The sequence below is a fragment of the Venturia canescens genome, chromosome 8 (genome assembly GCF_019457755.1).
Source record: "Venturia canescens isolate UGA chromosome 8, ASM1945775v1, whole genome shotgun sequence".
NCBI classification, from domain to species: Eukaryota; Metazoa; Arthropoda; class Insecta; order Hymenoptera; family Ichneumonidae; genus Venturia; species Venturia canescens.
Genome location: NC_057428.1, coordinates 17,707,773 through 17,723,638, shown reverse-complemented (window position 1 = coordinate 17,723,638; position 15,866 = coordinate 17,707,773). Strand labels below are relative to the sequence as shown.

The 15,866-nt window shown below is 42.9% G+C and overlaps 1 protein-coding gene across 2 annotated transcripts; it reads right to left on the bottom strand.

The window, feature by feature from the left end:
• Positions 1–3: 3 nt before the first annotated feature.
• On the bottom strand, positions 4–15,751 carry LOC122414982 (somatostatin receptor type 2-like). 2 transcript variants are annotated; one of them, XM_043426713.1, is made up of 2 exons: positions 15,422–15,751; positions 4–4,960 (listed from the first exon to the last, which is right to left on the bottom strand). In XM_043426713.1, exon 2 carries the CDS (start codon positions 4,295–4,297, stop codon positions 3,017–3,019), a length of 1,281 nt encoding a protein of 426 aa, XP_043282648.1. In that variant the 5' UTR covers positions 4,298–4,960; positions 15,422–15,751; the 3' UTR covers positions 4–3,016. The 2 variants fall into 2 exon arrangements, with proteins under 2 accessions (XP_043282648.1, XP_043282649.1); XM_043426714.1 differs by lacking the exon at positions 15,422–15,751 and adding an exon at positions 10,704–10,832.
• Between the last annotated feature and the right edge of the window lie 115 nt (positions 15,752–15,866).

Sequence of the window (15,866 nt, the reverse complement as noted above, 5' to 3'; positions counted from 1 at the left end):
CTCTCAAATTTAAATTAAATTATTTATTTTTACAAAAAATCATAACAAATAACGTACAGACAATAATTTCAACTATATATGAAATTCAAAGTTTCACGTTAGTCACAATTTCGCAGGTTGATTTTGGGCCTGTCCAAGCTCAATAACCTCTCGATTATTATTATTATTATTATTATTAAATATATACAAACATACATGACTCATTTCGCAATGATTTTTCGTAGGTTTATTTTCAATTACACTTATTTACAGAATAAACATATGGGATAACCTGCAAAAACGAATAATCGAAATTTTCAGAGCCTCCTGTGTAAATAATCAAAAATATATAGTTGTCATAGTTCCTGTATTATTCACTCGGTAAATGAGTCCTGATACTTTCATATTATGAATTATCAAAACTCACATCTTCTGTCATACAACAATACACATTAGAATTTCGACTCTCAAATAATTACAAAATACCATCAGCCTTTGAAAAATTCATTTCGACACTTTATTTCGTATATCAATAAACTGGATACATTTATCAAAAGAAAATAAAATATAAAGTCATAAAAATAACAGGGTCGATGTACACGCACGAAAAATTCTTCGGTAAGGACTAGGCACCAATGTAAACAGTGTTATTCGTATGGCAGGATTCCTGTGCCGTATGAAAGCTGCCTTCATAAGAGATTATGAATGCAAAACCACGTCTGCATTATAATATGGAATTGACCCGCGATGAAATCATAATCCTCGAATAAATCCAATAATCCTTGATATTAAAGGGTGTTGGAAAAAAAAAACGAGCATAAATGGCTGACAACGTGTTTGTTAGTGAATGATTGGTATCAGGATATTCAATCTTCTGGTCCGAAAGAATAATCTCGTCAATGTAAACGTCAACTGGCGTATATAAAATTACGAAGAGCATAGCGACGAATATAAAATACAAAATTTATATTACAAATACAATTCTGTGTGGGTAGAAAAAATGGAGATCGTACAAAAAATCGTAAAATCGGTGTTTTTATCTATTATTTAGTGAATGATTAAATGACTAATTCACGTCGTTGTCCGAGAATATAGAGATAAATAATAACTGTGAAGAGAGCAATTGAAAAAATTGGAATTTTATCTCGGTAGAGACAAGATTCGAAAAACATTGCATCGAGTATTGTAGAGGATGGGAAAAACTTGAAAATTCGTACCTCACGAAAAACGAGCACGCCGAAAATTGGCCTTTCGTGTATGGCCGCCCGAGTGACGCTACCCTCCTATAATAATAGCTCGATTTTCGAATCGTTGAATAAATCGCCATTGATTTTGGCATCTGGGGCATGCTTTAACCGATGCTAATATGAAACAGCCAGCGATTAATGTAGCCTATCTTAACGAGAAATCTTCATCTTCCTCGGTGAATATACTCTCAACGGTTTCGGCACACTTCAACCCGCAATCTGCCAACAAAACGAATCGATACTTTGTCTCCCGTTCACAAAACTTCTCGCTCCACTCTTCTTCAACCTCCTCCCTTTTTTATCCCCTCGTTTCTTACGCGATAATGAGATTCGATAGAAATTCAAGTCTCAGGATAAACGTCAACTTTCTTCCTCCCAACTCGGTTATTCGAATAAAACACGATTTAATTGTAAAAATATAGAATACCCAATGGATTATACTATCTCATGTCTATTCAACAATCACTCTCCTTTTTTACCTGCCTCTTTTGTTTTCTTCTTTTGTTCGTTTAATTGTACTCGTAAAACATCGTTTTATTTTCCTCTCGACGCAGCTGTATCGTGACTTCGAAATTCATGCGGTTGGAACGAATGGAAAAAATTTCGTTGAAAATTCCGAGCCCATCGAATCAGTAAACTGATTTCTCAATATTGGGCTTTTCAACGTTTTGAAATATTAAATGAAAATGGACGAATTTTTATAGCCGGTGTAGACACAAAATTGGTGATTGGCAGACTCATTTGAATAGGAAACATTTCAATGCGTTCCATCGACAGAAATTTCAAAATTATCAACCTGTGACATTCGTCGGAGCTATTTTATCGTTTCGCCCTTCCTCCCTCTGACTTATGATTAAAATGTTCTTTTTAACACTGTAACAACAAACAACTACGTAACTTCAAGGGTGATTTCGCCCCTGTAATGTTTTTCCTCCATTGATTTTCGCGAGATTATTCATTTTCAAACAGTACATAAATTTTGTTTTTTTTCTTGTACTTAAAAATTCTAAATCCCGCAGGGTTAATTTTTCCATCGATTTTTCCTCCTTTTTAGGCTCTGTAGACACAGTATATTTAGACACAGCACATAGTAATTTTAAAACTAGAATTATACTTTGTTTTTCTTTGGATTTTTCTTAACGAAAAAATTGACTATCCTTGACACTCTCTCGCTTTTCAAGTATTTTCATCGTTTTGGTCTGTGTCGGGAGTTCATTGGACTCGCGGATTCGTAAAAATATAACCAAGTCTTTGAAATAATCGTGCTCGAGATTTGGATCTCTTATAACACGCGAGATTCGTATTACAATATTTTTACGGTTGCATAGTAATCGCCGGACGTTCGACTGCCTGTTTTTCCATCTGACGCAACTCGTCCTCTCTCGAATCTCCAGATCTTTCGAAAATTTGTTCCCAGTCTATTTTTCCTTTCTAATCCCCACTGAAGTATCCTTCGAAATTTGTCTTTTTCTTTAGAAATTTCGAACCTCCTCAAGAGGCCACAAGGGACACACCGAGTCTCGAGGATCATTAAAATTGCAAGGAATTTAGGTTTTTCTCCCCGAATTCAGAGTTTGTCAAAAGTTACGACTGAATACTCGCTCTGATCGAACTTTCAACGGATTCAACGAATTCGAGAAGAATCGCAAGTCAAAATAGCTTTGTCACGAGAGTTTACAGAATTGTTCGATAAAATACTTGGGAATCCGTGTATTTTATTGAATAACAAAGTAAATAAAAGTGACGAGTGTCCCTGATTAAATTAGCTTTCTTGATATAACATCTCGTCCTTAAACTTGCGTCAAGAGGGTGATTTGTGCGCCATTCTTGAGCGTTTCTCTGTCCCTCATTTCCCTCTGTTCCCTCGTTTCGTTGGTGCTGACGGTGATATTGGATCTGGAGGTCATGGTGACGGTAGTGGTAGAAGTTTTGCTGATGAGCAAGCCCCTCTCGCCGTCCTCGTCCTCGAGATCGACTCTGGAATTGGCAGAGGTGGCGAGTCTGTTGGACTGCAAGCGATCGACGATGGCAGCGGCCCCATTGGCCTTGTTTCTCCTGGGAAAAACGCTGTTTTCGATGTGGAGAGTAGCATTGACGTCCTTACCGGCAGCGCAGGTGCAAGCTTTGAGGAAGCTCTTCTTAAAATTGTCGCTCAAAAAAGCATAGAGAATGGGATTCATGGCGCTGTTGGAGTAGCTCAAAAAACCGGCGAGAAGAAAGCCCGTGATACCGATGCGGGACTGGCACTGTTTCGGGGGGGTAAAAATGAGAGCGACCTGAGTGAGCCAATAGGGAAGCCAGCAGAGCACGTAGACGGTGATGACGGTGAGAACGAGTTTCGTAACTTTTTTATGAGAGCGCTTTTTCTCTTTCGATTTATTTTTCGGTCCAACCGTTTGAAGTTTACGAATAACGAGAAAATAGAATATTAGTATGAGGATGAGGGGTATCGCGAAACCGAGAACGAACGAATATAAAGTAAAAGTTGTTTGTCCCCCGTGATCGTCCGGCCAATAAATATTGCAGCTCATGCCACCCGCTATTTCCCCGGTATTCGCGTACAAAAAAACCGGTATCATAAAAAGTGCGCTCGTTGCCCATGCAGTTAGAGAAACTATTTTTGAGATGAAAGGCGTTCTCATTTTCTGAGAAGATATTGGATGGCAAACTGCTATGTAGCGATCCGCGCTCATTATGAAGAGAAATATACTGCTCGTAAATTGGTTGATACTCGTCGTCGTCATGTACGCTTTGCACATTATTTTACCGAACGGCCAATATCGCAGGTACATCGTTGTTACGAGAAACGGTATTCCTATCAGAAAACACTCGTCCGCAATCGCCAGGTTAACGATGTACATGTTCGTGACCGTTTGCATGTTCGAGAAACGCAAAACGACGTATATCACCAGCGTATTTCCCAGAAGACCGACGATGCACACGATCGAATAGAGAATCTGATTAACCAGCGGTACGATTGGCAGATCGGCACCGCAGTTCGGCACCATCGAGTCCGTCAGATTCGACGCGTTGTCCCCCCCTCCGTCCGTGTATGGGAAGGTGCCGTTCATCGTGCCTGTTTTTTCTTCCTCTTCTCTCTCCTTCTTTCTTCCCTCCCAATATGGAGTCTTTGGTTTTATTTCTCAGCTGAAAAATTTGCCCTCGTTCGCACATTCAGTTCCTCCTCCCCCAGCTTCTTCTTTATTCCTTTCTTATCGCTATTTTTCTCCGTTATTTTCTCAGATTTTTCGTCTCCTTGACCTTTGATCTCTTTCCAAAGATGTCCGGAGTTATTTTAAAATCAATATTCCAATTCGCTTCGTACAGCTCGTCGAATATTCCCTGGATTTTCGATCGCCCTCCCCCCCTGGCGACAATCTCCCTTCCGCATTTACGAGGGCGTCCCCGGCGACTCACAGGCCCCTAACCGGCATTTCGGTTGACAGTAAAGTTTCGAAAGCTCGAAAATAATCAGCAGGGCTCCGTCGGCGATTCACTCACGTTGGCACGATGAACCGTCCGGCTCCTGTCGCCGATAAAGTTATCGATGGGCACCCACAATGATACTCTCCGGCGTCCACCAAACGTGCGTACGGGTTACTCATTTCGGAGACAGACTGATGGATTGACCTTTATTTCCCTTCTTCCCTCTTCCCTCGAGTTTAACGGCTCCGAAGATACTCGATCTCCCGCGGACTCTTGCCTGGCAGCGATTAGGTCCACCGGAGTTGCGCCTGCGAAGGTGAGAACAACGTTATAGAAAAACCGCACAAATTCGAAAGGAAAAATCGACCAAACACGTTCGTCCCGTTTCACCGGAGGATTGAAACTCGAAAAATTCCTTAAAATACTTCCAACTTCCAAATCCCCAGTATTCTTTCGTTTTTTTTTTAAATAAAAATATAAGCTTCTCGCTACCAGCACAAAATCATCATTTCACACGTGAATTGCCTCGTAACGTTGCGAATGTTCAGGCCATGAATATTTCTTCGGCATTGAAACAAATGTATGTCGAGCATAAAGTATTTAACTGCGTCATTTCCGGTAAGGAAATTGAGGCTATTCCATAAAAAGGACTTTAGTAAGAGATCAATTTATCTGAGACAAGAGACGTTACTAGATGGGAGTGAGTGGCTGTGGGTGAGTGCATACATTGTTGGTTTTTTCGTTGTTTTTTTATTAAGAACAAAAGACAGTCGGTAAGGGTCGAAAAATATGTTTAACACGCGTGGGTGAACGTGACCCAGAGTTTATAAGAGAGAATTATGACGGCGGATAGTTTCGTGAACCAATATCAAATTCCACATTGTTACAAAGATTGACAGAGTGCTTTTTCTTCCGTTCGGAGCGGTAAATTAGTTTTCCGAACTTATTTTTTTCCCTCCTACAAGTGTCACTCTCTTTTTCCCTCGTGATTTTTTCTTCGCGTTGCTTCGGTGGCCAGGAACACGATGTATCCTTCTCTCGTTCGGAAGCACATTGGTTGACATTGTGTGCAATTTATTTTGTAGCCCGCAGGGTAATGAAATTCCGAACACATATCTACGAACCCTCTCTTTCTCTCTCTCTCGCTCGCGCTTGATCCAATAAAAATCTTTTATTCATGAATATCCTTGCAACTTTTGATACCCGTTTAACTTTCGGGACAACTTTTTCCATCGCAAATACATTTGCTTCGTATTCCAAGTACTGCATCCCCCTCGCACTCGACATTTGTCTGGTTCGGGGATCCGATTCAAGGGAATATGGAAAATGCAGTTTTCTCTTTGGAGATGAATCAATATTTGGACGGGGAGGAAATATCCGGGAGAGCTTTTATCGGCGAGTTAAATATTCAACCTCGCACCGCGAAAATTCGCGAATGATTTTCACGTTATTCGTATCTCTTCTCTCAGGCTTTTGCACAGTCGGATCTCCTTCAGCGAACGCATTCAAATATTTGCGAACGACTTGGAGCGTTATCAAGGTCTCCGTCGTATCGAATGCCCCTGAAAATCATTTTTCTGCGAACTCTCAGCTCGCTCTCTCGATTCCACCCACTCGACACGTGTTTATGAAAGTTTATATATTTTTCAATTGATCACCAGCACTCTTCCGATGCACGTGGTCGATGATTACCCGGAAACGAGACACGAAAATCGAGGAGATTCGAGCCCCGAGAGGGCACAGCCATCGCCCAGGCTAAAGCGCAGTGAAAATTTCCATTTTCACTCACTTTTTTGACCACCGAATCTCACAAATGTTCACCTCCCTCGTGGGGGCGGAAAAACGACGAAAAACGAGTGGAAAATTATTTCTTCCCGTTCCTGGGGTCCGTCAGTCCTCGGGGTGTCTCAAACCCGAAGTGATTCGTGCTCTAGAAACTCGATAGGACGTGACCCAAAATGAGTGCTTCGTCAACGCGGTCGATCGGGGGTTCCTCGTGGCACAGAACTCGAAATCAACTAGCGGCATGGCTTAGAATACTGTAAAAACTCGAATCGAGTTTCCCTCGAGGGAGTGAACGTCGCAAATGAGAGCTTAATTAGGTGGAGGCTCGCGAATAGACGCAGCACAAGTTTGATGGGTTTTCGTAAAGGTCGGGAAATAATTGACACAGTTTGATGTTGTCGGGATATTAATCGATATATGGCGAAGCGAGGAGTAGCAGCGGAGCATTAAGGAGGCGCATTATGTAAGTTGAGGTGACCTCGGTTATGTACGAGACGCGGATATATATACATTTGGGCTTGTTTGGGAAATGTCGTCAAGGCGTTGGAGCGAGATGAATTTCCGGAAGGAGACTCCCGAGATCGATACCCGTATCGCGATGCGGGGGGAGGGAATAAACGTTCGGAATATGGGGGGGCTGAAAAAGCGGCTCGCGGGACATCTAATTATTCAGCGAGGAGTGAACTGCTCGTTTCATCTGTTTTCAATTTCCCGTTGTCACGGGCCGCGATCCGTCGGAACAAAGCTTCGGAGCTGGCGCGCGCGGGAGCGCCGTTTTATTTCAAATTAATAAAACAAATTCATTTGTGAAACGAACGTCAAAAGTTCCGATGACGTTCCCCAGCGCGCGCCGCGTCCGGGACGGTTCGACGAGCTTGTAAAACTCTGAAAATATACGCGTGCCGAGTGAGCTGTCGGATGGGCTCCGGCCTTTTAATGAAGGAAAAAATGAAATTTCGGGATATTGGAAAGCCCGCTGGGGGGGGGGGGGGGGGGTGAGGAATCGTGGTTTTTTCTTCCATCGTCCTCTCGTTTTTTCGGGAATTAATTGAATTAACAAAATCACCACAGGCTCGTGCATTCCGCATTAAACAATATCGGGTGCTCAGGCCTCCCAGGAATCTCGAAACCCGTTAAACTATGCGCTCGAAGCTCCGAAGAATGAGAAAAATGTGGCGAACACATGCGAAAACGCAGCAAGTATACGAGGAATTCGAGATTGTCACGCGATCGGCTTCCAATCGCAATTTTCTCTCCGCTTTGTCCGAACATTTTCTGATAAATCTCGAACAAAATAAATTCTATAATTCAAGCTAGTTCATGCACGAAACGATGCTCTTAAGAAAGTCTTGAAATTTAAACACAGTTTAAATGCGTAGTCGACTGACAGGCGTATCAAATTTTAAAGGCTTCGTCTTATTAGTTATCGAGTAATTACGCATTAAAGCAGATTTCTTATGCCCGGAATGTATACCTATTTATGTGGAAACGCTATGCTTATACACGTGAACTTTAGTGATCAATTACTCGATAACTGTACAGAAGAAAAATCTTAAAAAATTTGTATTCTCAAGTTTGGCATTAAAGAATATGTTCACCAAATTTTATTAAATTCTTATCATTTTGAAATTTTTAATGTATTTAACATGGTTTGGCATGGCAACATTGTATCGTCATTAGCCACCCTCCTTAAGGTAACTCCTGTACTGCATGCTAGTCAAACGAGTGCTGAATTTTAAAAACGCTTTTAGACCAAGTTTAACGTACGGATTAAATCTGTAGTGTTAGTGGATTTGTATTACAGCATATCTTATTAAGATGTAAAAATATTAAAAACGCTAGTTTTGCAAAAGCATCAACTGTTAAATGCAAATTTCCACGCTGACACATTTTCACTGGTATTTTTCAAACAATTATCTGCGCTTTTTGATCGATTTTATTGCAACAAGTCTCATTTTGTTCCTCAACTGATCCTCTCCGAATTCACCACGTAGATTTTCCTTTAAACTCATTCCTTCAGAAATTATTAATGAAAAAGTTTTTTCACTTAATGAACAATTAGCTGCAACAGTGAAACGATCAAGTTAAAAAAACAACCACATGGTGGATTCGTAGAGGGACCAGTTGACGAACAAAATGAGACTTGATGCAATAAAATCGATCAAAAAGCGCAGACAATTATTCGAAAAATACCAGTGAAAATGTGCCAGCGTGGAAATTTGCCGGTTTATGCTTTTGCAAAACTAGCGTTTTTCATATTTTTACATCTTAATAAGATATGCTGTAATAAAAATCTACTAACAATACATTTAATCGGTATGTTAAACTTGGCCTTAAAGCGTTTTGAAAATTTAGCACTCATTTGACTAGCATGCAGTACAGGAGTTACCTTAAATCGAACTTCTTGTGCACGAGATGTATAACCGTATATGTGTAAACTCTATGCTTATACACGTGAACTTTAGTGTTCAATTACTCGAGAGCTATGTGGTAGAAAAATGTAAAAAAATGTATATTGTCTTATGTATTTTGAAAGAAAGCATTTACCAAATTTTATGAAATTCTTTATATTTTTAACATGCTTTAGCATGGCAACACTGTATCGTCGCGATCCACCCTCCTTAAATATGAAGAAAAATACGCAGAAAGAATTGTTTATCTTTCCATACAACGAATGAACGCTTCTTACGAAGTTCATGAAAAACGTACACGATAACAATGAAGTAATAATGAAAGTCTTGGAGTCCAACGAATTAAAAAAAGCGGTTCGTACTAGTCAATGGACAGTCTTTGACCATATTTTTTCAAAGAAATTACCACGGGCAATCATATATAGCACAATATCATTAAGAAATCTTGTAATGATTTTTTAATGGTAAATAATATTCAAGCTCATTTCATTACGAAAAGGATTTTATGCAGAGTTGTTAAACACGATTCGGTAGTGCAGTGTGAAAAGTTTACGTCTGACAACATCGCACGTAGTCAGTTGACAGCTGAGGTTAGAGCTTACCATAAGGACAAAAAAGTTTCATAGAGCATTGTACAAATGTTTACATTCACAGGTTGTGCGACGTTGGCACAACTTCACGGGGTTACGAAATCCTGAGGTTCCGTGAGCATTTGTCGTCTTTAAGAGGATGGATCAGTCGGTATATCGCAACCGTGAGTGCGAGAGAGATAGCTGCAAATTTCGAAATCTAAATTCTTTGACACAGTTTAACCGATTAAAAAAAGGCTCTGTCAGTCGATTTTTGCCATCGTTCTGCGTAGGCTGACAGAGCCTTTTTTAATCGGTCAAACTGTGTCAGAGAATTTCAATTTCGAAAATTCCAAGTGAGGTTAGTCGACTGATCCATACTCTTAACTTTATATTTCTAGCTCAGATGTCCGTTGACCCCCTTTAACGAACCGTTAAGGAAGTTGAGGCATTAGAATGAAAATGATGTCACCGCTTTTAAACCGATTGCATCTTATAAAGTGAAGTGTAAAAAAAATCAGTTAAATTTTCAGACAGTTTAGGAGCGTCGTTGCTGAGAAAAATCCAATAACAATTTGGCCCAAATAACATGTAACCTTATGGAAGTCAAGACACATTCGGTGATATCTCCGTTAAAAATGATGCTAAAAATATGAAATTTTTTGGACAACACGAGCAAGGCTTGCCGAATAATGTCAATTTTTATCAGATTTATTAGGAGATTTGCTGAGATTATATTAATAATAATCTCTTTCCCGTGGAGTTTTTTGAGGCTAGGATCGTCACCGTTCGTGTTTTCGACCGAGCTTTCACCAGTTTTTCGTCTCTTTTTCCCCAGCTTTTCTTTAAAGTGTATGCAACATTGCCAAACTGTAAATTGGCCTAACTTTTCAAAGGTACAGGTCACAACTTTTGGGTAAAAAAAATCTTTTTTTTTACAATTCTGCCCCTCCAGGCATAGGCAGCAAAAAAAGTTCTTTCGTTCTCCATAAAAATCACATTAACGACTGCACCGAGAGGCGAATCGCGTTGAAAAAAATGTTCGTCGAGTCTTCGCCGTCGAACAAAATCCATTAAGCGAAAAATAGTGGTTTGAACCGCACTTTTTTCAAGTGTCAAGTGAAGTGTCAATCCAACTAAATTTGCGTCCAAACCCGACGGTTATTTTCCACCTCAAACATTTTTAATCTCAGCCTCGCAAGCGCGCGAACGACTCGCCCCGCGAAATCGTTGCGATTTCGAACCGAAAATCCCCAAAAAAGAGTGTCAGCATCGCCGAGGCTTACCGTCGATTCCCCCGGGACATTTCGCAGTGAAACAATCCCCGAAATAATCGGCTTTTCTCCGAGAATATCGTGTTCCAGAGTCCGCGCAGCGCCGCGCGAGTGACAAGAGAAACGTTGAATGGCAAAGTGGCCAGCGAGCCGGGCAGCAGGTGGACGAGCGCGGAAGATAAACTCGCTGAAAGCGATTGTCGTGCGGGCGAGTTACTTATGGAAATGGAGAAGCGGAGTTTCACGGGGAAACGTCGCAGCGATGTTTGAATCCTGGTAATGAGATTTGGCCTAATGGCAAGGCCACCCGGGCGCACGGGGCGGGCGGAGGCTGCGGGGGAGCTAAATATATCCCGGGACTTGCACGGGTTCGGGGTCATGTGTGTTCGCACAGAAGAGCGGAGGCGTGGGCGCCTCCGCTCTTCTGAAGGTGACGGAGTGCGACGCACGGAACTCTCATTATCGGCAATTGTATTTTTTGTCCCTCCCTCGCTGGCTCGAGTTTCAAGAGTTTCGACGCATCGCTGCGTCTCTCGGTCGGTCTTATTTTCCCGGCGAGGGAGTGCGGGCCGCGTACCGAGTGTCGCTGGAGCGGTAGCCAAGGATAACAAAGAGATATCGAAAGAAGCGGGTGCGCGAGGAGAAATGTCCTTGCGGATATTTCTGTGCGAGTCGAGGAGGCCGTAACAAGATATCGATGAATTATATATCGCGGCGTCGAGTCCGGCGCGCGGGGCCGCGGACTCGATCAGGTCGGATTGGATTTTCTTACGAGCCTTGGCGAAATGGACTTTCGTTCAACTAATTAACGTCTCGGGAGGCTTCGAATTGGTGATTAAATATGCACCTCGGAATTTTCGTTCCGAGGGTCGAGCCGAGCGGGAGCCCGAAGGCTGCTTCCGCGAGACTCGGAGATGGGCGAGCCGGTGACGAAATATCGACGCTTCCAGCCGCCTCGACTGCTCTCATCAGCCCGACGGAGTGTCGAAGAAATATAAGCTCGGGGCCAAAGAGCCCTCGACGGGAGGAACAAGGAAGAGGGAGGGAGAATTTTAACGGCCGGTTCTCTCCGCGGAGGTGATCCGGAGGGAGGGACGGCGCTGAAAAACTCTCGCGTAACGCGAAAGGCATGTGTACATGTATATGGGGGTCATGGCGCATGTCAGGCGAGAGAGGGTGCGGCATTGGAGCCTGATTCCTCTCCTGCGAGGGTTTGAACGCTCCGGAGCGAGGATTTTATTATTTTTTCCTCTCCCGAGCCCCGCGGGCTGCCCTGCGGCGCGTATGTCCTTTCACCCCTTTGCCACTCTCATTATAACGTTTCTTCGTTCATTTAATGGGCATTTTTATGAGGCGTACTCGAGCGGGGGTGCCGCTGGCCAGTGCGCGAGCCTCGCGTCGCTTCGCCGTGGAAGCAACTTCGAAAAGGTTTTTACGTTTATTTCTTCAATTACTGGAATTCTTCTAAGTGCCGTGTAAATATACGAAGCGCGCTTTCATGCTTTATTTACTTTTTTTTTTTCCTCACCGAGATCGAACATCGTTCGCAAATGTTTACGAACGCGCGCGCGATACGGAGAAAGAACGTTGGACGAGGTGCCTCGCTCGCTCGCTCCTCGTGTCCTTTCGCCCTCCGCGCGCGCTCGCCCCTTCCTTTGTCCGAGCTGATGCACGTCGTTTTTCTCCTTATCCGCGCTCGGACTGATCGCATCTCGAGATCTCTAGGCTCACGGCCCTCTTCGCCGTGAAGCGAGCACGGAGGCGTGCTCTGCGTATGGATTTTTTTCGGTTGTCGATGTGAATGCTCGCCGGCCAACGAAAAAACCCGGGCTCGTGCACCACTCTTGGCTTCAGGAAAAACACGAAGAGAAACAAACGTTTATGGAGGCGGCGAAGAACCCCCTTCATGCAAATTGGTTAACGACTCGCCTCGCATTCGCCTGCTTCGAAAATAAAGCACCGGAAAGGTGTATACAGAGTACGCGCGAGCGAGTCGCGCTGCTCGCCCCTCGCCGCACCGTTTTATCGGGTTTTTTACTCCCGCGCTACACCGACACGTATACACACGTTTTTCAAGTGCTCGCTTTTAGTCATCTACAAAAGTGCAGACGCGAGCGAGCAAAAAGGGCAATTACGGGAGCCGAGTTTTCTCCTTTGTCCTCTCGCTGTACAATGGGACCGTGTCGCCGCGCGCGAGCTTCGTATTCTTGAAAAACGAAGAGATAAAGGATCATCCGTGAACGTCGAAAGTTGAGCAGTTTACGGGACTGGAGTCTTTCTAGGAAAAATAATTGGCAAATAAATATAAAACACACTTGCCCCTCAGAATAGCAACGGAGATCCTGCAGCTCACTTGTAGATTACCCAAGGACGAGATGCACGCGAAAAAAATACGACGCTTCCTCATGCGAGCACACGGACAAAGCAAATCTCACGAGTTTCCCCGCGTAGGACCTGCCGAATAAACATTCTTTATGTTTTTATTATTTCGTTCGTGTGTGCTCCTCGCACACGTGTGCGTACGCTTGACATCGTCTAGACACCAACCGACCACCTCGTAGACTCGTTTTTCGTAACAGCTGTTCCTTGCCACACTCATTTCCCCTTCCCCTCCTGGAACGATCCACTTTCCTCTCTTATTTATTTTGTTCTCGCACTCACAATCGTTTCATCTTCCCAGTCAATTACACTTCGCTCTCGTAATAGCAAACAATTATTATATCTCGTCCTCATAATTGGAAGTTATATCTCGCGAAGGAAAACATCGTATCGTGTATTCATGCGAGCCCGTACGAACGCACACGTCCGCACGTATTTCGTGATTGATTACGTTCAAACAGTCCGTAACGAGCGCCCCCTATTCAGAGCATTATTTATTAATAAATCTCCAGAGGTATTAGCCGTGGAAAGGTCCAAGTTTTCGGATTCCACCTTCCCTCCCCCCCCCACCCCAATGCCCCGACCGCCCCCGTCAGCCGCTACCGAAACTTTCGCCATTTTTCCTTTTTTTCTTCAAACTTGATTACATTACTTGAATTCTTTTCCGGATACACGCCAACGCGTTATTACCTTCAATAAATTACAATCAAATATGCGCACTGTTGAGTTATTCATCGTTTCTTGATGGGCTGCTTTCAACGTTCGATCGTTCCTCTTACCGGATTAAAATTCTACACTTTGTTGCCGAAGGAAGAGATTTCTCTGTTTTTTCAAATCGGAACGTAACTAAAATTTCTCTCTCTCTCTCTCTCTCTCTCTCTTTCGGAAGACGTTTTGCGTGGGGACAAAGGAAACCGGTCCGATTCCGTCGAGATTCGGTTGCGGAAGTTGGCAACGATTCGAGCCGTAGTTTTACATTATTTCTATACTTTTGGCAGTGACTATTATTTCAACGAATATTTCGCCGCCATTTTAGATTCTTCCACTTCGAATATAGTTTCTCAATGTTCTTACGAGAGTTTAATTCGTTAAAGCGTTTCCGAATTCCCGGAGATTTCAGTCAAATCATTGCGTCGGTTAAATATTTCTGTGGAACGATAACTTTTGTGATGATTGCAGAGTCATCGCATCTTGTGTTTTGCGGTGAAGACACTCATCGCGTCAGAATCCGTATGGTCGTAATTTTAGGTTATAAAAATCTTTCATGTGGCATCACATTTTTATGCAGACTGTCATAAAAATATGTCGTATACATCTAAAAACAATGAGACAATCGAAACTGATTGCAAGGATAAAGAATCGTCGAAGCAGAAACGAATTTCCGAGATTCGTGGAAAATCGACAATATACGTATAAATCTGTGGGAATTTAATATATAAAAGCGTACGTGCCGGGCCACTCTTCGTTTTATCCTTTTTGGGGATTCCGCTCAAGGGAGTGAGCCGATATGCGGGTCGGTGTCACATCAAATACGACGAAGGGGGGTGCATTTTTTTTATTTGTCGAATCGGGTTCTCGCAGTGTGCGACACAATACCCAGTCCCATGCTCGAATCAGCGTGAAGAAATAGCGAAAGTTTCGGATAATCGTATATTGTTTTCGGGCACACAAAGAGTGCAGTCCTACAAAAGCCGGTATCGACGAGGACACAAGGACAAAAATAAAAAAGGTATGGAAAAGCTTGAACAAAGCGTTACGAGCTTTGCGGGAAAAGCGCGCAATGTTGTGGCACGCCTCTCTTGCGTCCTCTAACAATCATCGATCTCCCGCAAAGCGTGACCACCATAACAACCTGATGCACGTAAAACGCCGGCGAATCTAAAATCGGGAGGTACACGAGGGAACAAATGTTCTGGTATCTCGCGCCGGGAGATAAATCTTATTATCTACATTCGCTCCACGCAATTCGACCTCTTTCCCCTCGTTTCAAGGGCCATTATTTACACGTAGTCTCTTTGTTGTCGGAACGTTTCATAAATTAACTTATCTAGAGCACCACTTTGATGTCTTTGATGTGTAAAGCGTTCTATGTAAACAGATCTAATCTCGTTTTCTTCTACTTTTCAAACTACTGAGAAATGCAGTAACTCCGTAAACAAAAAAACAGTCGAAGTTTCTGCACATAAAGTTTCCCATTACTACACATTTCGTATCTACGAATTAGCAGAAAAAAAAAACTTTCGAAAACAAAGATTCAAATTCGGAATAAAAAAGATCGAAAAAATCGCATGTGACTCGGAAGAAACTTCACCTGAAAATTGGCATTACAATGTATCGAGTTTTTTGCGTACCTGACGGAATTCCGGTTGACAGATCAGGAAAATTCGAGCAGTTGTGTCCAGGCACGATTTGTCGCGGAGACGGAAAATGTTTTTTCAGCAAACAGCGCGTTCTTTGATACTGCTTCTGGTCCAGCAACGACGTGTACATACAATTTGTACATATTTTAAAACCGGCGTAAATTCATCGGGGCATGTGGTGAATGGCATTTCTGCCCTCACAAGGGCAGTAAGATCACATCGTACATCGTACTGCGATAAGGAAAGAGGGAAACACTCCTACAAGAGGCTGAATGCCGATACGCTCCCGGTGGCTAGCGATCGCGTACTGGGGCGCGACGGTAAAAAGTAGCAGCTTTTCTCTTTCTCTCTCTCCCTCTTACGCCATACGAGGCGCACGCGCGAATTTCCTATCATACTGGATTGATGCTTTGAGATAAAAGCAGTCATCTTGGAC